The sequence below is a fragment of the Hordeum vulgare genome, chromosome 3H, assembly GCF_904849725.1.
Source record: "Hordeum vulgare subsp. vulgare chromosome 3H, MorexV3_pseudomolecules_assembly, whole genome shotgun sequence".
NCBI lineage: Eukaryota > Viridiplantae > Streptophyta > Magnoliopsida > Poales > Poaceae > Hordeum > Hordeum vulgare.
In genome coordinates this window covers 36275191-36299067 of record NC_058520.1, presented here as the reverse complement: position 1 = coordinate 36299067, position 23877 = coordinate 36275191, and the positions used below count along the sequence as shown (strand labels likewise).

Here is a 23877-nt window from a genome sequence, read left to right as displayed (position 1 = left end):
CATTTGACAGAGAACCACTACGCGCTAATAATCCACCTTTCAGGTTTTTATTTTTAAAACGGACAGAGCATGGCGTGCGCCACATTCCGACGCGGCATGCCATGTCCGTCGATTCAGGTTGTTTCGTAGTTAACTGTTACAGCAAACAAATTCGTGTATGAGTTTTGTGGGGTTTTCAAGTTTGTGTAGTTAATTTTGAACAAGTTGTTGTATCATGGGTGTAATTAACTCAAAAAAGATTTAGTGCGCGGTGCCGCCGCCCATCTGTTGGGGAGGCTCTAAGGGCTCATTTATTGGTACGGCACGCCAAGGGTGATGACCCCGCTTTCGTTCCGGTCGGCAGGGCGCGAAAGCACGTACGCGCGCCAGACTTTCTTGCCGCCTCCCTCAACAGCGACGGCCCGCGCCGCCGCACTCCACCACATTCCGAGCCATGCCTTGTGTTGAACCCCACCTGACGTGTCCCGGCCAAATCCAGCAGCCCAGCCAACTTCCCGTTCCATTCGCGCCGGTCGCCATCGCTGGGCCAGCCGCCTCCTCCACCTTTTGGGCAAGTTTACATTGGACCCGTCGTCTCCTCCGGTCCGGCCGCCACCGGATCGCCCAGCTCAAACCAGCCCACCCACCACCTACCACCTAGCCGTAAGCTTCCACCGCACCACGCAGCCAGCCAACCATGGCAGCGCCCACGCACCGGCTCCTCCTCCTCCTCGCGCTGGCGTGCGCGCTCTGCGCCGCGGCGGCGGGGGACCCGCGCACGTCCGTGGCGGGCCAGTCCTGCGCGCCGGGGTCCGCCGTCTCCGGCTCCGTCCTGGCCGACAACTTCGTGCCCGCCATGGACGACCTCAACAGCAACGTCAGCGCCAACGGCTTCGGCACCTCCGCGGTGGGCGCCAGGGGCCCCAACACGGTCTTCGGCCTGGGCCAGTGCCACCGCGACCTCTCCCCGCTCGACTGCAAGCTCTGCTTCGCCGAGGTCAGGTCGCTGCTCCCCAAGTGCTACCCGCGCGTCGGGGGCCGCCTCTTCCTCGACGGCTGCTTCGGCCGCTACGCCAACTACTCCTTCCTCGGCGAGGCCCTCGGCCCCGCCGACGCCGCCGTCTGCGCCCCCGGGAACGCCACCACCAACCCGCGAGGGTTCGCGGACGCGGCCAGGGCCGCGCTGGCCAACGTCACCGAGGCCGCGGCCGCGCGCGGCGACGCCGACGGGTTCGCGGTCGCGTCCGCGACCGCGGGGGGCGCCACGGCCTTCGCGCTCGCGCAGTGCTGGGGGAGCCTCAACGCGACCGCGTGCGGCCAGTGCCTCCGCGCCGCGGCGCGCGCGGCGGCCCGGTGCGCGCCGGCGACGGAGGGCCGGGCGCTCTACACCGGCTGCTACCTCCGCTACTCCACGCGCCTCTTCTGGAATGTGAACGCCACGGCAGGGTCAGGATCATCAGGTACTGCTGCAACTCTAACAGGAAAATGCATTACCACCAATCATTCATTCATTCCTCTAGTATGGAATTGGATTATTATTATTCTAGATGAAAGGATCCAGACGAGCCCGGCTTCGAAGTAACAAAGTCATCAACCGGTCAGGATTACAGGCAACATCAACGCCTTACTGAAACAGGATTGGACTATTTTTCACCCAACATCATTGTGCTGTCCAATTCAGTGGCGGTGCCACACAATTTTGACAAATTTCAGCTCCTGGTCACGTTTATGACCTCACTTTGTTGACTGAAATGCCCAAACCCAAAGAGGTGGTGCTTTGTCGTATGGAATGTCAAAAACCGGCAACAGATTCACCAGTTTCGGAATAGTTTTGACCAAGCATTGGTGACTTCTTCTCTAGCTATTTACTTTTTGGAAATGGTAGCTATGGAAAAACTTTCACTTGGAGCTTTTGTTTAGGTTATGCAGAGCAGGAAATAAAAGCACAAAGTTACCTTGTGTGAGTGCATATGCATGACTAATCTACATCTGCATCTCACCACCAGTATGGTAGCTTCATTTGACTGACAAAACACACACTGTCGTGTTAACAATTCTCTGAATCCTCAGGATACATCCATTTGGTTTTGGTTTTGCGAAGTGACGATAAAATATCTACAATGTGCAGGAAAGAATGGTGTTGGTTGGATATTATTGGGTTCCTTTCTAGGTGCTTTTGTAATTGTCCTCGTTATTGCTTTTCTGGCTTGGAAAAAGGGAATTCTAAGGAGAAAGAAACAGTCAAAATCATTCATAGGTCAGTTTAACCATTCGTCGACCGTCTTCTTCTCTTCTTCGTATTATTCTTTTGATTGATTGTGTTTATGATGACTACAGATATGTATGGAGATGGAGTCTCTGTCAGAATTGCACAGTCTAGTTTAAATTTCAAATATGAAGAGCTAAGGAAAGCAACGAATTATTTCGATCCAGCAAACAAACTTGGTCAAGGGAGCAACGGAGCTGTATACAAGGTAAACATGTATAGTTAGTTAATTTATCTAGGATTTTTTTATTGACTTGCCCTCGGCGGTAGTGTTAGAAAGAAAATATGTTGACCCTGATATGTGATGAGCTATGTAGGCTGTTATGCCAGATGGAAAAGAAGTTGCTGTCAAGAGGCTTTTCCTAAATACAAGGGAGTGGGTCGAGCAGTTTTTCAATGAAGTCGAACTCATTAGTCAGGTTCGCCATAAGAATCTAGTGAAGTTGCTTGGCTGCAGCGTGAATGCCCCAGAGAGCTTGCTTGTTTATGAATACTACTTCAACAAGAGCCTTGAACTATTCTTGTTTGGTAAGCCTCTTGATTGACGCCACACGATATATATTCACTTCTACCGTATTTTCGGTTATTTTCCTTGATTTTTTTGGCATTATCAATGCAAAAAATCTAGCTTTTGTTGGTACATGGGTATAGATGTCTGGTTGACTCTTGTTGAATTTGCATGACCATATTATCCTATCCCTTTTATTCTCTTATATTAAAGATCTAGAATGGACCACTCTACTCGATCTCACTCTAAAACTGGGATGATTAGTACACTTGAACTCTTCTATCAGTGCTACTTCCTGACAGAAATTTAAATTTATATGTTGTAAACCGTATAACTTATCTCCTGTAGTATCCCCCCAGATGCAAGTCGTAGCAGAAAATTAACCTGGGGTCTGAGGGTTGGTATCATTCAAGGCATCGCAGAGGGACTTTCTTATCTCCATGAGGAGTCAGAAACACGGATTATCCACCGAGACATCAAAGCTAGTAATATTTTGTTGGATGATAAGTACAAGCCCAAAATAACAGATTTTGGTCTTGCAAGAGCATTTGCAGCAGACATAACTCATCTCACAACTGGTGTCGCTGGAACATTGTAAGCTCCTTTTTTCATATTCTTAACCATCTGTACGGTATTGCCACACGATTCTTAACCAGCGGTGTTGCAGTTGCCACATGATTTATTTCACTGCCATGTCAAATGGCCACAGAGGGATTTTCTGATCTTGAGCTCACTGGATAAGTTTGTTGCAGAGGTTACATGGCTCCTGAGTATGTCGTGCACGGCCATCTTACGGAGAAGGCTGATGTCTTCAGCTATGGCATTCTTGTTCTCGAGATTGTAACGGGAAAAAGATGTAGCGGCCCAATTGGCTCACACGGAGGGCAGGCGTTGTTAACAAAGGTACTGCTCAGGTCACTGATTCCATGCTTGAGTTGCTTTTACTCAGAAAGAAAAGAGGTTTCTCTATGAAAGTAGATTTATGATTATGTTCCATCGGACACCATTCCTATGTTTGCATGGCTAAAACAGATTAGGTGAAAGCATAGCTTTTTATTCAAAATTTTCTTTCTTATTTGCCTTGCATCATAACATTGTGCCTCGTATAGGCACCAAGTTGCTGAATTACATTACGTTTAATACAAGTAACTTGTTATCTTTCAAGGTATGGAACCACTACAAGGGCAACACAGTAGAGACGGTTATCGATCCGATCATCTACGAAGATACGATCCGGGATGAGATCTTGCATATAGTGCAGATCGGGCTGCTATGCGCCCAAGCTTATCCTGGCGACAGGCCTGCGATGCCGAAGGTCGTCGAACTGCTGAGAAGCCACAAGCACGATGTCGAAATTGTCCTGAGTGATCCTCCATTTCTGAATGTTGAGGGGGTTGAGGATATGAAGCAAGGCGAGCAGTCACGTTTGTTGTCCGCGCACTCTGGTCCTTCAGTGTCAGGGTCGTCTCGGTCTTACTTGAACGGAAGATAAGCCCAACATCTGTTTTCCATCTCCCCCTTATTTATTCCTGCGACGAAAAGAATCTGTTTTTCCTCTTAAGAATTGTGTGTTAAGCCGATAGATTCTTCAAAATGTTTTTATAACCATACTACTTGATACTTGTACATAGAATAGATAGAATCCTCTGTCTTTTTAGCTAGCAATATTTGTACATAAGATATGCTGAATAAATGAAGCTGCTAGCTCATCGATGAAAGTGGCAGTGTTGTGTTGTGTGGATGTTCTAAGTTGGGGTGCGGTGTGGTTTTTTTTTTTAGAAAAGAAGGATGACTCCCGGCCTCTGCATCTGGAAGATGCATGCAGCCATTTTATTAATTATTCACAAAGATCTTACAAAGCAATACATCAGTATATCTGAAGCCGCCTTCTTGGCAATATCTGTCGCTACTCATATCCAATGATGAAGGTGTGCAGAAAGTATGAGCCACATACTCAGACCTCTCACCTAGCCTAACATTTAAAGCCGGAGGCACCGACCGAGCCACATACCGGGTCAAGGGCACAAACCGGTCCAATGCACCCTCATAGGTCGTCGTCGCCGCTTTCCATCAATCCATCTTCAGAAGAGTTACTGACGCATCGACCTTGCAAGGCCTGCCGTCGATGCCCCCACGGCGCCAGACAGCGCCTCCTCCATACGCGCGCTCATCATCACGCATCCGACGCCGAGACTTTGCTGCGCCTCGCCGCCAGACTCCACGACGTTGATGTGTCACAAGGAACGTCGCTCCACTGTTGATGCTGACCAATGATCCCTCGAGCCCGTGTGTACCTCCATGAATGACGCCCTCAAGAGGGAAACGACACCAGAGCGTCGCCGTCATCCGATCTACTGATCTAGGGTTTCCCCCGGAGGTAGCAAAGAGTGGCCTTAAACTTCTCCTCGGCAATGCCTTCAGGAAGGAAACGACGTAGACAACGCCGTCTTCGCCGGCTTTGGCAGTAGCCGAAAGCAAGCTTTTACCCAAATCTGTTCGAAGAACCCATCTCTCCTGCACGGGCCACCACATCCTGCGACGTCTCCGGGAGCGGGATCCCAAGATCCGCCGCCACCGGCAACGCCACAAGGACCCACCACCTGACCGTCATCCCTGACGAAGGGGATGGCGCCACCACCTTGTTCAGATCCAGCATCATCCGAGAAGGAGAACCGATCTGGGGTTGTGAACCCCAGATCCACCGGCAGCCCCCGCAACGCCGTCAGGATCCCATCGGGGCGCCGCCCGAGCGCGCCAACTCCGCCTCCATGCAGTACGCCCAGGGACGCCGTCGCATCTCAGCCAGAGGATCCCCTCGTGAAGAAGGGAGGAAGGCCCGCCGTCCACCGTCCGCCGGGCGAGCTTCGCTCGCCGGCCTCCTCCGGCGACGACGGGGAAGCAGGGGAGGAGGAAGGTTGAGGGCGGCGGCGGTTAGGGCGCCCGAGTCGCCCCCCTAGGGTGCGGTGTCGATGACATGAATCATGTCAGCATCAGGATCTAGAACATGGGATGATGATGCCTCCAGGAATGGTTTAATTCTGAATACAGTATCGAGAAAAGGTGTGGGTTCTAGCAGCATTTTGAGTCCAAGAATTAGCTTCCAAATGCACTCATCGGGGACATTTAATTGACAAAGGATATGCATCCAATGCAAATATCCATGCTCTTAAATAGGTTGGACTGGGTCACTCTTGGGTTCCATTGATGCGGTCTCTTCCTAATGGGAAAAGTCGCGCTGGACAGTTGGGTAGGCCTGGGTCACGTCCTACGGAGTGGTCAGGGTGGCGGCCAGGGCCATTCCGGCGATGGCGGAGAGGGCTTGGGCGGCGTTTGGCTCGTTGCTGCCTTATACTCCCTCCGTTCCTAAATATAAGTCTTTAAAAGGTTTCATTAGTGGACTACATACGGATGTATATAGAGTGTAGATTCATTCATTTTGCTTTATATGTAAACTCCTAATAAAATATCTTAAAAGACTTATATTTTGGAACGGAGGGAGTAGAAGGTGAGTATGGTCCTAGGGTACGTGAGTGACACGTCGGCCTGGCTCGGTACAGGGTGGGGACGAGGGGATGGTCACGGACGTGCAGTAGAGCACGTCGTTGGCATGCTCTGGAGGTGGTCACCACTGGCAGCGGGCATGACAGTGGCACGCCAGGGCATAGGTCATGTCCAGGACTCCAGGGGGTGAGGTGTGGTGCATTGGGTGTGCATGTGCGCCTGGTTCTGTCCCAGTATGAAACAGTGATGTACTGCTTCATACTTTCAATTTGGACAGCAACCTGTTTGTGCTGTGTTCTGGTTCAACCACTAACTGTCAAGCAAATAAACAATGTCTAGCAATACTTTAATACTAGGGTGCATCACTCCAAAAAAAAATTAGCTCAAGAAAACACTCCTAGTCTCCTAGATAGCACTTCCTTCACAACTTGAAAAACAGAGCACAGAACCAAAATGGGTCCTGTGATTTTGTGTCACTGTGAATGACCAATTTTGTGATATAATTTGGTCAAGTGCAACTACTAGGTTCTGCCCAAATTATCTGGGAACATTCAGAGCTACCAAAAAGGTAGTTCCTTTGTAACAACACTCTAGGGCATAATGGCTCTGTCAATTGTTTCATGACTTCTTCATGACCTAACAGATCCCATATTTTTACCAAAGCTCACTATAGGCACCAAGATCATATCCAATTAATTTCATTATTTATTGATGGGCTTGAGTGTTCTTTTGAATTTATTTCCCATCTGGCAGAAACCTGAATTCCGTAAGGAAAATATTGCATGAGATTTTGCAACGTTGTGTCACTCCCTTGATCCCTAGGGTTAGGGGAGTCTCTTAGGCCTCGTTTGGTTAAGGGGGATTAGGGAGGTTCTGAGAGGAAAATCCCTGGGGGGCCAGAAACCCCACAGATCCTCGGGCGTCCATTTGGTAGGAGGGGTTTGTTTAGCCTAATCTCCTTCGTTCCCCTTCAATCCCTTCCTATCCATGTGTTTCAAAACCCTCCTCGGGGACTAGTGGAAGCAAAACCCCGGGGATTTGAGAGGATTGGGTAGAACAAAGGGATTCATCCAATCCCCTGAAATTCCCTCTCAAAACCTCCCCAATCCCCCTTAACCAAACGAGGCCTTAAGATGTGGGGGAGGGGTGATATAGCTCAACAAAGAAATGATGACTTTATCTATGCAATTCGGATCTAGGGTTTCAAATGTCATTTGACTGAGATTTGAGTTGATTTGGACAGGGTTGTGTTGTAATCCAGACATAAGCGGGTGAGGTTACTTTCATCACAAACTTTTTAGAAGGAAAGTTTTGAAGAGTGCCAACGTTGCTAACAACACAGAAATCAAAGAGGCCTCATTCTTGAGGTGTTACAAATCGTAACTACCGTTGTCCATATTGGTCAACCTGAAAATTATGTAACAAAGTGTCAGCTTTTTAAACTAAAAAGACGTTAAAGATTACAAAGGCTTTAACTATGTAGGAAGGTCACAACTTAATTATGATTTTCATCTACATCTCGAAAAAGGTGGTGGAATATCCTAATAGAAACCAAACTGTCTCATGACACGCTCTGAGTTGTACGGCTCAAGAAATCACAGGTAAAGTAAGTTGCAGCGAGTCAGCCAGAAGCCACTATATCTTATGCAATCGGATTACGCCGAAGACCATCTCAATTTCATGATCAGTTCATGATTTTCATGTGATTAGTGACTCATCAAAAAGCTCAAACTGTTCGTGGTATATAGGATACCAACTTTTCACAATATTTATAGACCGTTTTTGCATGTGTATGTCCATCGGCTGGCTATAGTTATAAGGTCGTGCAGTGCACCACAGTTGTATGGGTGTATGGGATTTTATCATAGTTAGAGCAACTCTAGCAGACCCCGCATCCCGTCGGCCCGCAAAACGCGTTTGCAGTTCGCGCAAAACCACTTTTGCGGGCCGGCGCGGTCTGGCACAGATGCAGACCCCCCAAACGGATCCGTAAAAAGTATATTCATGGAATATGTTTTTTTACGGGTCGGCTTCTGCGGGTTCTGCTCGGGCTCCACCGCGACGACCCGCAAACAGAAAAACTGCAAATCTCGCATTTGACATAGGGTTTGGCAAACAAGTTCAAATTCAAACAAAATAAACAGTTGACGCGCAAATAAAAGCGAAGTTCATTACGGAAAAGAGGGCATGCAAAGGTTTGCGCCCATGTTCGGCATCATCTTGGGGGTCGATCTTCACTCCGCGCCATTGTCATGCCCAAGATGCGACCCTATCCTCAATTTGGCACGAGGGCCTCGTCAGGGATAGAAGCGCATCTCGTCGTGTCCCAACAATGGATATCAGTACAATTACATGTACTGAAAAGAAGATATATATATATATATAGAATTGGCTTACACTCGCCACAAGCTATATCAGAGTCACAACAGTACATTACATATACATCAAGAGTAAGAGCAGGGTCCGACTACGGACGAAAACAAACGACAAAAGAAGAACGACGTCCATCCTTGCTATCCCAGGTTGCCGGCCTGGAATCCATCCTAGATCGATGAAGAAGAAGTAGAAAAAGCAACTTCAAATGAACAATCAACGCGCTCGCGTCAAGTAACCTTTACTGATGATCAAATGAATGATCCTGAACACCTACTATAATGCCCCGGACACACCCGTCGGCGATCGTTACTCCTGGCGAGATCTAGACTGACCTCACATATCAATACTAGTCTTTTCTACGCACTTTGTCCTCACTCATGCGCACCTGGGATGAACTTCCCGGTCGGTCACCCATCCTAGAACTACTTCAAGCCGAGCACGCTTAACTTGAGAGTTCTGTTTGAATGGGCTCCCGGAAAAGAAGGAATTCCTTATTGATATGAGTAGCCTATCATCCCTAATAAGCCAGGCTATCACACCTACCTACGTCAGACATAACCCCACCGTGTCCTCGATCGGAGAAGGAACTCACGAAAGAGACAGTCACGGTTACGCACACAGTTGGCATATTTTTTTAATCAAGTTAACTTCAAGTTATCTAGAACCAGTGTTAAACAAAGTTTCCATGTTGCCACATAACCGCGGGCACGGCTTTCCAAAAAGATTTAACCCTGCAGGGGTGCTCCAACTAGTCCATCACAAATTACCACAAGCCGCATAGAAATCCTCAATCACGGAACTCGCGATCTCGTCGGATTCCCTATACCCAAAGCATCACCGAAATCCCGATGCACAAGATATTCCGTCAAAGGTAAAACTAATCCAGCAAGGCCGTCCGACGTGTCGACGATCCCGATAGGAGTCGCGTACCTCGTTCTCAGGACACGACAGATGAGCTAGACGTCGGGATCGCTAAACCTCCGGGTGACCAGAGGGGCGCCGGACATCGCTCAGGTGGGGCCAACACTCATGAGGAGCACTGGCCCGGGGGTTGATTAAATTTCCTCGGGTTAATTACTCCATATGCAGTTCATTAGGTATTAGGCAAATGTAGTACCAAAGTTGGGCCTTGCCAGACGAGCTTTAATCTAAAACGAATTATCAAGGGGGTCCCCATAACAACCCCGATCGTGTTAGGAGCGCTCGTTTATGGAGCATAACACCGGTAGCCGAAACTAAGGGGGCAAAGGTGGAACAAAACACCAGGCTAGAAATGCCGAGCCTTCCACCTTTTACCAAGTATATAGGTCCATTAAATTAAATAGCATTAATATATGGTGATATGACAAGGAACCCATGTTATCACATGAAAGCAATGCACCTGCAACTAGCAACGCTAAGAACATGGTTAAGCAAGCAGTAACATAGCCAATCAGTGGTTTGCTAGGTCGAACAGGTTGAATGTTATCATGGCATTGTTGAGAGGCTGATATGGAAACATGTGGTAGGCAACGAGACATTAACGAAAGAAACGATAAGTCTAGCATGGCAATGATAGTAATGGTATCTGGGGAAATGGTCATCTTGCCTGAGATCTCGCTTGGAAGAAGAACAACTCGGAGAAGTCGGCGAACCAACGTAGTCGAACGGGTCCTCACATTCCGACATGCTTGCGGAACTCTATCGAGACAGAGCAAACCGGAAACAAACATCAACACAGATATTCACCACGGCAAATGCAAGACATGACGCACACCCTAATATGATGCATGATCAGATCAAAATGCAAGGGATGACATGGCAATTCACCTCACACAAACCCTACACATTAAGTGAAGCTCGATATGCAACGGGTTACATATCGACAAAACTCCACGATTAATTATTTACATGGCAATATTAAATTATTGTTAACATGGCAAGGGGTGAAGCGGTGATTCGACATGGCATCCTAGTCGGTTTAACTCGTGGAACATAGAACGGAGCTACGGCACAAGAACATGCAACACACGATATATCATGCCATGAATGCGACATGCATGCAAGTTCATCAACATCACGGCAAGAAGGGAAAGAAGCATATGTCGCCACGGCGAGCGAGAGGGAACCATGGCGGCAAATCGAAAACGATGCCACGGCAACGTTCCTATCCCGATAACTCATCGAGATATCGTGCCAACGAATAGGGAGCGTGTGCGGGAACGCTAAATAAGGAATGGGGTGATCCCGGTTACCGGGTTCCCATGTGTCGAGGCACAACAAAAGAGGTACACGTGCAACGGGCAACATACGGTGCAACATACATACATCTCATACATCATATGCACATGGTCACGACACGTCTCATCGGTATACCTTCGACGCGTGCATATCGGAGGGGTTCGGTCCGGTGAAGGAGAACAACGATCGTCGTGGAAGTCGAGGTACTCGGTCTCGTCGACGGTAGTCGTTCGCTCGGCGTCGTGGTTCACAGTCTTCGGCGTCGGTTACGGTCTTCACCTCGGAAGTCAATCACGTCTCCGTTGATGTTCGGGGTTCGTCGAGGATGTCGTGGTTCCCGGCTAACTTGTCGATGACTCACGGCAGACGGGGATGGTGCCCGCGGCGACGGCATACGGCGACAGCGGCAACACAACTACAACATCTACAGCAAGGCATCTAACAACAAAAACTACTAGCACTGGCAATGCAAATACGGCAAGCAGCGGCTATGGCACAACAAGCAACCTAGCACTAAGAAGCAACTAGCTTGCACCAAGAGCAGCACCAGGCAAGCAGACATCAGGCACACAGTCGCACAAACAACAAAAACTACAGCAACGGCGACAGCAGGAGCTTGCACAGCAACAGCAACAGCATCCGGCTAGCATCAAAATAGGGCATCGCCAGCAGCAGCCAGAGCAACAGCATCATCAGACAGGCAACGCCGCGTGCGCAACAACAGCAAAGGCCAGCGGCAAGCAACAACCATGCAAGCAGGCAAAGCAACAGCTTCTAGCGCGGGCGACAACAAAGCTAAGCTAGCAAATCGGACAACAGCAACCGTAGCACAGCAGACAAGCTTAGCAACGGCAGCAGCATCTACATAGCAACGTTAGGCAGAAGCAGCAAGGCTATAGCGCGCAACAGCAGCAAATCGGCAGGGGAACGGGCGGCCACGGCGGGGAGAGCTGCTCGGCGGCGGGAGCAGGGGCGGCGACCAGGGAGGCCGGCGACTGCGCGGGGGCGTGGGGACGGCGCGGGATCGAGGAGGGGGGTTGCGCGCGGAGGCGGCGAGGCGGCGCAGTGGGGCTGCTGGCGCGAAGGCAGGAGGCAGGGCGACGGCCATGGCGCGTGGGGGCGAGGCCGAGGCCATGGAGGCGGCGCAGAGGGGCGAGGCGGCCGGCGGCGACGGGACGAGGGCGAGGAGAGCGGCGCAGGAGCTAGCGGCTGCGGGGAGGGGCGCTGGAGGCGGCTCACGACGAGGGGGAGGAGAGGGAATCGGGAGGCCACAGGAGGAAGACGGCGCTGCGGGAACGAGGAGATGGATCGAGGAGGCCTCCCTCCCCTGTCGCTAGGGTTGGGGCCGGCTGGGCCTTGGGCCAGCTCAGGCATGGGCTGGCTCCTCCTCTCTCAATATTGTTTTTTTATATAAAAACATAGAACAAACACAAAAGAAAATGTTTTAACAAAATAAAAAAAATGTCTTTTACTCCTTTAAAAATATACCCCAACTTTTAAAATAGATTGGGCCTTTTAAAAGAAATAAAAAATGAAACCTTTTCGTAGAAATAAATAAACCCTTTTCTTACAAAAGAATAAAACCAAACCGCTTTTATTTAAAGAATAAAATAAAGCTCTTTAAAAGAGAAAAAGAAAACGAGACAGTTTTAAAATAAAACACAAGGAGAAATAAAATAAAAACCCAAGGGTTGCCCCCACATTTAATAAAAGGAGTTTTAAAAGAAGACGATTTTTTTAAAAGGGGTTAAAACGGAACTTTAGCAAAACCACAGAATGAAATAAGAGGAGAGAGAGGGGGAACTACTATCGCTCTACGACTCGGTGATCACTCGAAGCACAACACTCAATACACCACACGTGACAGACGATGCAAGATGACATGCATGATGCGATGATGCAAACTAAATGAAGAGGCCACAAAATAAAGTAACCACACGACGGAAACGGAAATAAAGGGGAATCTTCTGGAACATCGGCATTGGGCTGTCACAGCCATGGAGTCCATATTGAAGTTCATCGGCGCCACCGAATCCACATCCGTCGCTTGTTCCAACTCCCGCACCGAAATCATCCACATTGGCACCATATGGAGCAGAGAAAACATCACCGGAACTGGAACACGGACCGGTCGAGGCGACCATTCTCCTCTTCAAGATCTCTCTCCTTGCCATATCATGCCATGTTTTGGTGAGGTCATCCATGTCATTGCGGTTCATTGACATGATCTTCTTCTCCTCGGCGAGCAACAATGACATCGATTTGATTTCAGAGGCGCATGCTTTTCTCTCCTCAATGGCAGCTTTACGGAGCCCCTCTTCCTTGAGCATTTGCCATTTTTCTTGCTTCTCTTTTGCCTTCTTCTCGGCCAGCTCTTTCTTGATCTCCAACGACTTCAACAACATCAACTCGTTTGATTGCACCAATGCATCAATCTTCTCCCTCAAGCTCGCTGCTTCTTGCTCTCTCTTCATCTTCTCTTTAGTCTTCTTGTCGCCATCGGGCTTGTGCAAATTTCTTGGGCCATCATCATCCTCATCTTCATCCATGTTTATAAGTGAGCCTCTCTTTGGTGGGTATTCTTTGTCGATCAACTTCCACTTGTCGCACTTTTGGAGCAACTCCCAACAATGCTCTAATTTGAAGAATTTGTTGGGAAACGTAGCAAAAATTCAAAATTTTCCTACGCTATATACAGATCTTCCTATGTAGAGACCAACAACGAGAGAGGGGTGAGAACATCTTCATACCTTTGAAGATCGCTAAGCGGAAGCGTTGCTAGAACGCGGTTGATGGAGTCATACTCGCTGCGATTCAGATCGCGGTGTGATTCCGATCTAATGCCGAACCACGGCACCTCCGCGTTCAACACACGTGTAGCCCGGTGACGTCTCCCGCACCTTGATCCAGCAAGGAGGAGGGAGAGGTTGGGGAAGAGCTCCGGCAGCACGACGGCGTGATGGCGATGGAGCGACGAGGTCTCCCGGCAGGTCTTCGCCAAGCACCGTGGGGGAGGAGGAAGAAGAGAGATAGGGTTGCGCCGAGAGAGAGAGAAATTGTCGTGTCTCCAATGGCCAAACCCCCCACTATATATAGGGGGAAGGGGAGGGTGGCGCCCCCCTTAGGGTTCCCATCCCCAAGGGGTGCGGCAGCCATAGATGGGGCAGGAGGTGGCGGCCAGGAGGGGAGGACGGGGTGGCGCACCCCCTGGTGGTCCTTAGGCCCACCTGCGCTAGGGTCCCCCCTCCCCTCTTTTAGGCGCCTTGGGCTGGGTGTGGGGCGCGCACCAGCGTACCCAGGGGCTGGTTCCCTCTCACACTTGGCCCATGTAGCCTCCCGGGGCTGGTGGCCCCTCCCGGTGGACCTCCGGAACCCTTCCGGTGGTCCCGACACGTTGCCGGTGGTGCCCGAAACATTTCCGGCATCCAAACCCATCCATCCTATATATCAATCTTTACCTCCGGACCATTGCGGAGCTCCTCGTGACGTCCGGGATCTCATCCGGGACTCCGAACAACCTTCGGTAACCTCGTATAACAATTGCCTATAACCATAGCGTCATCGAACCTTAAGTGTGTAGACCCTACGGGATCGGGAGGCATGCAGACATGACCGAGACACCTCTCCGGCCAATAACCATCAGCGGGGTCTAGATACCCATGGTGGCTCCCACATGTTCCACGATGATCTCATCGGATGAACCACGATGTCAAGGATTCAATCAATCCCGTATACAATTCCCTTTGTCTGTCGGTATAGAACTTGCCCGAGATTCGATCGTCGGTATCCCATACCTTGTTCAATCTCGTTATCGGTAGGTCTATTTACTCGTTCCGTAGCACATCATCTAGTGACTAACTCCTTAGTCACATTGAGCTCATTATGATGATGCTCTACCGAGTGGGCCCAGAGATACCTCTCCGTCACACGGAGTGACAAATCCCGATCTCGATTCGTGCCAACCCAACATACACTTTCGGAGATACCCGTAGTGCACCTTTATAGTCACCCAGTTACGTTGTGACGTTTGATACACCCAAAGCACTCCTATGGTATCCGGGAGTTGCACAATCTCACGGTCGAAGGAAAAGACACTTGACATTAGAAAAGCTTTAGCATACGAACAACACAATCTAGTGCTATGCTTAGGATTGGCTCTTATCCATCACATCATTCTCCTAATGATGTGATCCCGTTATTAATGACATCCAATGTCCATGATCAGGAAACCATGATCATCTATTGATCAACGAGCTAGCCAACTAGAGGCTTGCTAGGGACACGTTGTGATCTATTTATTCACACATGTATTACTGTTTCCTGTTAATACAATTATAGCATGAACAATAGACGATTATCATGAACAAGGAAATATGATAATGACCATTTTATTATTGCCTCTAGGGCATATTTCCAACAGTCTCCCACTTGCACTAGAGTCAATAATCTAGTTACATTGTGATGAATCGAACACCCATAGCATTGTGGTGTTGATCATGTTTTGCTCGAGGAAGAGGTTTAGTCAACGGGTGTGCAATATTCAGATCCGTGTGTACTTTACAAATCTCTATTACTCCACTCTGGACATGGTCCTGGATGGAGTTGTAGCGGCGTTTGATGTGCTTCGTATTCCGGTGAAACCTGGGCTCCTTGGCTATGGCAATGGCCCCAGTGTTATCACAGAAGAGTGTCATTGGACCCGACGCGCTTGGAACCACTCTAAGGTCGGTGATGAGCTCCTTCATCCAAATTCCTTCATGAGCCGCTTCTGAAGCAGCTATGTACTCCGCTTCACATGTAGATGCTGCCACGACTTCTTGCTTACTGCTGCACCAGCTCAGTGCCCCACCATTCAAAACATACACGTATCTGGTTTGTGACTTAGAGTCATCCAGATCTGTGTCGAACCTAGCATCGGCGTAACCCTTTACGACAAGCTCTTCGGCACCTCCATAAACGAGAAACATCTCCTTAGTCCTTTTCAGGTACTTAAGGATATTCTTGACCGTTGTCCAGTGTTCCATACCAGGATCACTTTGGTACCTCCCCACCAAACTTTTGGCAAGGTTTATATTAGGTCTGGTACACAGCATGGCATACATTAGAGAGCCTATGGCTGAAGCGTAGGGGACAATACTCATCTTCTCTCTATCTGCTGCCGTGGTCGGTGACTGAGTCTTACTCAATCTTTTACCTTGCAAAACTGGCAAGAACCCCTTCTTTGAGTTTTCCATATTGAACTTCTTCAATATCTTGTCAAGGTATGTACTTTGTGAAAGACCTATGAGGTGTCTCGATCTATCTCTATAGATCTTGATGCCTAATATGTATGCAGCTTCTCCAAGGTCCTTCATTAAAAAACTCTTGTTCAAGTAGGCCTTTATGCTCTCCAATAACTCTATATTATTCCCTATCAATAATATGTCATCCACATATAGTATGAGAAAAGCTAAAGAGCTCCCACTCACTTTCTTGTACAGACAGGCTTCTCCATAAACCTGTATGAACCCAAATGCTTTAATCACCTCATTAAAGTGAATGTTCCAACTCCGAGATGCTTGCACCAACCCATAGATGGAGCGCCGGAGCTTGCATACTTTGTTAGCACTCTTAGGATCAACAAAACCTTCTGGTTGCATCATATACAACTCTTCCTTAAGATACCCGTTAAGGAATGTTGTTTTGACGTCCATTTGCCAAATTTCATAATCATGAAAAGCGGCAATTGCTAACATGATTTAGACTGACTTCAGCTTCGCTACGGGAGAGAAAGTCTCATCGTAGTCAACTCCTTGAATTTGTTGAAAACCCTTTGCGACAAGTCGAGCTTTATAAACGGTCACATTACCGTTTGCGTCAGTCTCTTCTTGAAGATCCATTTATTTTCTATGGCTCGCCGTTCATTGGGCAGGTCCACCAAAGTCCATACTTTGTTCTCATACATGGATCCTATCTCAGATTTCATGGCCTCAAGACATTTGTTGGAATCCGGGCCCGCCATTGCTTCTTCATAGTTCGAAGGTTCGCCGTTGTCTAACAACATGATTTCCATCACAGGGTTGCCGTACCACTCTGGTGCGGAACGTACCCTTGTGGACCTTCGTGGTTCAGTAGCAACTTGATCTGAAGCTTCATGATCATCATCATTAACTTCCTCATCAGTTGGCGTAGGCACCACAGGAACAATTTCCCGCGCTGCGCTACTCTCCGGTTCGAGAGGGGTACAATTACCTCATCAAGTTCTACTTTCCTCCCACTTATTTCTTTCGAGAGAAACTCTTTCTCTAGAAAGGATCCATTGTTGGCAACAAAGGTTTTACCTTCGGATCTAAGATAGAAGGTATACCCAATAGTTTCCTTAGGGTATCCTATGAATACGCATTTCTCCGCTTTGGGTTCGAGCTTTTCTGGTTGAAGTTTCTTCATATAAGCATCGCAGCCCCAAACTTTTAGAAACGACAGCTTAGGTTTCTTGCCAAACCATAATTCATACGGTGTCGTCTCAATGGATTTAGACGGTGCCCTATTTAAAGTGAATGCTGCAGTTTCCAATGTGTATCCCCAAAATGATAGCGGTAAGTCGGTAAGAGACATCATAGATCGTACCATATCTAATAAAGTGCGATTACGACGTTCAGACACTCCGTTACATTGCGGTGTGCCAGGCGGCGTCAGTTGTGAAACAATTCCACATTTCCTTAGGTGTGTGCCAAACTCGTGACTTAAATATTCTCCTCCACGATCAGATCGTAGACACTTTATTTTCTTGTCACGTTGATTCTCAACCTCACTCTGAAATTCCTTGAACTTTTCAAACGTCTCAGATTTGTGCTTCATCAAGTAGATATACCCATACCTAATTAAATCATCGGTGAGAGTGAGAACATAACGATAGCCACCGCGAGCTTCAACGTTCATTGGACCACACACATCAGTATGTATTATTTCTAATGAGTCGGTTGCTCTCTCCATTATTCCTGAGAACGGAGTCTTAGTCATCTTGCCCATGAGGCACGGTTCGCATGTGTCAAATGATTCAAAGTCAAGAGACTCTAACAGTCCATCAGTATGGAGTTTCTTCATGCGCTTAACACCGATATGACCAAGGCGGCAGTGCCACAAGTATGTGGGACTATCATTATCAACTTTACATCTTTTGGTATTCACACTATGAATATGTGTAACATCACGATTGAGATTCATCAAGAATAAACCATTCACCAGCGGAGCATGACCATAAAACATATCACTCATATAAATAGAACAACCATTATTCTCTGACTTAAATGAGTAGCCGTCTCGCATTAAGCAAGACCCTGATACAATGTTCATGCTCAAAGCTGGTACTAAATAACAATTATTAAGGTTTAAAATTAATCCTGAAGGTAGATGTAGAGGCAGCGTGCCGACGGCGATCACATCGACCTTGGAGCCATTCTCGACGCGCATCGTCACCTCGTCCTTGGCCAGCCTCGGTTTATTCCACAGTTCCTGCTTTGAGTTGCAAATGTGAGCAACAACACCGGTATCAAATACCCAGGAGCTACTACGAGCGCTGGTAAGGTACACATCAATAACATGTATATCACATATACCTTTGACGTTGCCGGCCTACTTATCTGCTAAGTACTTGGGGAAGTTCCGCTTCCAGTGACCTTTTCCCTTGCAATAGAAGCACTCAGTCTCAGGCTTGGGTCCATTTTTTTTTCTTCCGGGCATCTGGCTTACCGGGCGCGGCAACGGCTTTGCCGTCTTTCTTGAAGTTCTTCTTACCCTTGCCCTTCTTGAAACTAGTGGTCTTGTTGACCATCAACACTTGATGCTCTTTCTTGATTTCTACTTCTGCAGATTTCAGCATCGAGTACAACTCGGGAATGGTCTCCTCCATCCCTTGAATGTTGTAGTTCAGCACAAAACCCTTGTAGCTTGGTGGGAGAGACTGGAGGATTATGTCAATTACAGTGTCATCCGGAAGTTCGACTCCTAGCTGAGTCAGACGACCGTGCAACCCAGACATTCTAAGTATATGCTCACTAACAGAACTGTTCTCCTCCATCTTACAGCTAAAGAACTTGTCGAAGACTTCATATCTCTCGACACGGGCATGAGCTTGAAAAACTTGCTTCAGCTCCTGGAACATCTCATATACTCCGTGTTGCTCAAAACGCCTTTGGAGCCCCGTTTCTAAACTGAAGAGCATGCCACACCTAACGAGACAGTAGTCATCACTCCGTGTCTGCCAGACGCTCTGAAGATCTTGGGCTGCAGCGGGAACAAGAGGGTCACCTAGCGGCGCATCAAGGACATAAGCCTTCTTGGATGCAATGAGGATGAGCTTCAAGTTGCGGACCCAGTCCGCATAGTTGCTACCATCATCTTTCAGCTTGTTTTTCTCTAGGAAGGCGTTGAAATTGAGGTTGACAGGTGCGTTGGCCATTGGATCTATAATATTTGTAAACACAACTTTTAGACTAAGTTCATGATAATTAAGTTTATCTAATCAAATTATGTATGAACTCCCACTTAAATCGACATCCCTCTAGTCATCTAAGTGTTACATGATCCATGTCGACTAACCCGTGTCCGATCATCACGTGAGACGGACTAGTGGTCGATGGTGAGCAACTTCATGCTGATAGTATTCAACCATACGACTCATGTTCAACCTTTCGGTCTCTCGTATTCGGGGTCATGTCTGTACATGCTAAGCTCGTCAAGTCAACCTAAGTGTTTCGCGTGTGTAAATCTGGCTTACACCTGTTGTATGTGAACGTTAGAATCTATCACACCCGATCATCACGCGGTGCTTCGAGACAACGATCCTTCGCAACGGTGCACACTTTAGGGGAATATGTTCTCGAAAATTTATGAGGGATCATCTTATTATGTTACCGTCGTTCTAAGCAATAAGATGAAAAACATGATAAACATCACATGCAATCATATAGTGACATGATATGGCCATTATCATCTTTTCTCCTTCGATCTCCATCTTCGGGCATCGCATGGTCATCATCGTCACCGGCGTGACACCATGATCTCCATCATCATGATTGATACGTCTCCAACGTGTCTATAATTTTTGATGGTTCCATGCTATTATCTTGTCAACTTTGGATGTTTTGTATGCATTTTATATCTTTTTTTGGACTAACCTATTAACTCAGTGCCAAGTGCCAATTCCAGTTTTTTCCGTGTTTTTGACCTTTTTCAAAGGAGAATCTTAAACGGAGTCCAAACGGAAAAAAAATTCGGAATGAATTTTTCCGGAACAGAATATACGCAGGGAGCTTGGGAACCAAGGCAAAGGGTCCCAACGGGGGCGCGCCTAGCAGGCTTGTGGGCCCCCCGTGGCTCCTTTGCCCTACCGATTCCGCCTATAAATTCCCTAAAAATCTGAAACCACGGGAGAGAGCCACGAAAATACTTTTCCGCCGCCGCAAGCTTCTGTCTCCGCAAGATCCCGTCTGGGGCACATTCTGGTGCCCTGTGGGAGGGGGGATTCGGGCACGGAGGGCTTCTTCATCAACACCATTGCCTCTCCGATGATGCGTGAGTAGTTCACCATAGACCTTCGGGTCCATAGCTAGTAGCTAGATGGCTTCTTCTCTCTCTTGGATCTTCAATACAAAGTTCTCCATGATCTTCATGGAGATCTATCCGATGTAATCTTCTTTTGCGGTGTGTTTGTCAAGATCCGATGAATTGTGGATTTATGATAAGATTATCTATGATTGTTATTTGAGTCTCCTCTGATCTCTTATATGCATGATTTCGTATCCTTGTAATTCTCTTCGAGTTGTGGGTTTCGTTTGGCCAACTTGATCTATAATTCTTGCAATGGGAGAAGTGCTTGGTTTTGGGTTCATACCGTGCGGTGACCTCACCCAGTGACAGAAGGGGTAGCGAGGCACGCATCGTGTTGTTGCCATCAAGGGTAAAAAGATGGGGTTTATATCTATTGCATGAATTTATCGCTCTACATCATGTCATCTTGCTTAAGGTGTTACTCCGTTTGTCATGAACTTAATACACTAGATGCATGCTGGATAGCGGTTGATGTGTGGAGTAATAGTAGTAGATGCCGACAGTATCGGTCTACTTGTCTCGGACGGGATGCCTATATGTATGATCATTGCCTTAGATATCGTCATGACTTTGCGCGGTTCTATCAATTGCTCGACAGTAATTCGTTCACCCACTGTAATACTTGATATCATGAGAGAAGCCTCTAGTGAACACTATGCCCCCCGGGTCTACTTCACATCATATTTTCAGCTCTACACTTTTACTTTGTTGCACTTTCCGCCTTCAGATCTCACTTTGCAATCAATCATAAAGGGATTGACAACCCCTTTTAGCGTTGGGTGCAAGTTTGTTGTTTTTGCGCAGGTACTTTGGAGACTTGCCTTGATACTCCTACTGGATTGATACCTTGGTTCTCAAACTGAGGGAAATACTTACTGCTACTGTGCTGCATCACCCTTTCCTCTTCAAGGGAAAAACCAACGCAAGCTCAAGAGGTAGCAAGAAGAATTTCTGGCGCCGTTGCCGGGGAGTATCAAGTCAAGAATAGTCTCCGTCAACGTGCCAATTTCTGGCGCCGTTGCGGGGGAGTATCAAGTCAATTTTAGTCTTCCATCAACGTGTCAATTTCTAGCACCGGGGACTATTCTAAGTGAAGCTTATCCAAGTAACTGTCGCAAACTCATCTCTTGCATTTACTTTCTTTGCCTCTCATTTTCCTCTCCCCCACTTCTGAAAAACAAAAATTACAAAAAATATTTGCCTTTTTCGTTTGCCCTGTTCTCTCGCTTGCTTTCTGTTCGCTTGTGTGCTTGTTTGCTTGCTGAAGTCACCATGACTGAAAACACCAAACTTTGTGACTTCTTGAATACTAAGAATAATGATTTTATTAGTACTCCGATTGCTCATGCCTTCCTAGTGAAGATGCTGCATCCCATCTTAATAATTCATTGAGTTATGCGATATGCAAAAGAAGAAAGATGTGGATAATGATGTGATTAAATTGAAGCTTGCTACTTCTCAAACAACAGCGCCAGAAATCGACACGTTGACAGAGATTGGGCTTGTGTTGGTTTTTCCCTTGAAGGGGAAAGGGTGATGAAGCACAGGAGCAGTAAGTATTTTCCTCAGTTTGAGAACCAAGGTATCAATCCAGAAGGAGGGTCTCGTCAAGTCCAGAGTACCTGTGCAAACACAAACAAGCTTGCACCCAACGCTTCAAAGGGGTTGTCAATCCCTTCAAGATTATTTGCAAAGTGAGATCTGAAGGCGGAAAGTGCAACGAAGTAAAAAGTTTAAGGCTCAAAATATGGCGTGGAGTAGACCATGGGGGGCATACTGTTCACTAGAGGCTTCTCTCAAAATAGCAAGTATTACGGTGGGTGAACAAATTACTGTCGAGCAATTGATAGAACCGCGCAAAGTCATGACGATATCTAAGGCAATGATCATACATATAGGCATCACGTCCGAGACAAGTAGACCGATACTTTCTGCATCTACTACTATTACTCCACACATCGACCGCTATCCAGCATGCATCTAGTGTATTGAGTTCATGACGAACAGAGTAACGCTTTAAGCATGATGACGTGATGTAGAGGGATGATCTCAAACCAATGATGAAAACTCCATATTTTTACCCTTGATAGCAACAACACGATACGTGCCTCGCTACCCCTTATGTCACTGGGTGAGGTCATCGCACGGTATGAACCCAAAACCAAGCACTTCTCCCATTGCAAGAATCATAGATCTAGTTGGCTAGACAAAACCCACAACTCGAAGAGAATTACAAGGATATGAAATCATGCATAAGAGAGATCAGAAGAAACTCAAATAAGATTCATAGATAATCTGATCATAAATCCACAATTCATCGGATCTCGACAAACACACCGCAAAAGAAGATTACATCGGATAGATCTCCATGAAGATCATGGAGAACTTTGTATTGAAGATCTAAGAGAGAGAAGAAGCCATCTAGTTACTAGCTATGGACCCGTAGGTCTATGGTGAACTACTCACGCATCATCGGAGAGGTCATGGTGTTGATGGAGAAGCGTTCCGTGTCCGAATCCCCCCTCCGGCAGGATACCAGGACGTACCCCAGATGGGATCTTATGGAGACAGAAGCTTGCGGCGGCGGAAAAGCGATTACGATGCTCCCCTGATTTTTTTGGGAATATTTGGGAATACATAGGCGCAAGATCTAGGTCAAGGGATTGATGGCTGCTATGTATCCCTTGCAACGGCACCAGAAATAGTTGTGTCGATGGCACCAGGAATCCTTCAGGTGCGGCTACGCCTTAAGGGATTTCCTAGGCAAGTATGCAAAGGATTTCCCCTGTGGCCTTGGAGCCTTGCGTTGGTGTTCCCTCAAAGCGGAAAGGGTGATGTATCACAGCGACGGTAAGTATTTCCCTCAGTTTGAGAACCAAGGTATCAATCCCGCGGAAGAGTATCTCAAGATCCTGCACAAACACAAAAAGCTTGCACCCAACGCTATGAAGGGGTTGTCAATCCCTTATAGATTGTTTGCCAAGTGAGAACTGAAAGCAACAAAGTAACAAAGCAAAGTAAAAGCGGAGTTGTAAACGATGGATGTGAATAGACCCGGGGGCCGTAGTGTTTACTAGTGGCTTCTCTCATGAAAGCAAGTAGACGGTGGATGAACAAATTACTGTCGAGCAATTGATAGAACTGTGTAGAGTCGTGACGATTTCTATGCAATGATTATTTCAATAGGCATCACGTCCGAAACAGGTAGACCGATACTTTCTGCATCTACTACTATTACTCCACACGTCGACCGCTATCCAGCATGCATCTAGTGTATTAAGTCCATAAGAACAGAGTAACGCCTTAAGCAAGATGACATGATGTAGAGGGATAATCTCAAACCAATGATAAAACCCCCATCTTTTTACCCTTGATGGCAACTGCTTGATGTGTGCCTTGCTGCCCCTACTGTCACTGGGAAAGGTCACCACATGGCAGA

The 23877-nt window shown here is 47.5% G+C and overlaps 1 protein-coding gene across 1 annotated transcript; it reads left to right on the top strand.

The window, feature by feature from the left end:
* The first annotated feature begins 420 nt into the window (after positions 1 to 420).
* LOC123442827 (cysteine-rich receptor-like protein kinase 2) lies at positions 421 to 4471 on the top strand. Its single transcript, XM_045118978.1, has 7 exons — positions 421 to 1439; positions 2108 to 2236; positions 2317 to 2453; positions 2563 to 2773; positions 3113 to 3347; positions 3506 to 3656; positions 3919 to 4471. Exons 1-7 carry the CDS (start codon positions 677 to 679, stop codon positions 4243 to 4245), a joined length of 1953 nt encoding a protein of 650 aa, XP_044974913.1. The 5' UTR covers positions 421 to 676; the 3' UTR covers positions 4246 to 4471.
* Positions 4472 to 23877: the final 19406 nt, after the last annotated feature.

Coding starts and splice junctions, on each gene's coding strand:
- LOC123442827 (XM_045118978.1), top strand. CDS start 677: ATGGCAGCGCCCACGCACCGGCTCCTCCTCCTCCTCGCGCTGGCGTGC. Junction 3,348..3,505: donor ACTGGTGTCGCTGGAACATT/GTAAGCTCCTTT, acceptor AGTTTGTTGCAG/AGGTTACATGGCTCCTGAGT. Junction 3,657..3,918: donor GGCAGGCGTTGTTAACAAAG/GTACTGCTCAGG, acceptor TTATCTTTCAAG/GTATGGAACCACTACAAGGG.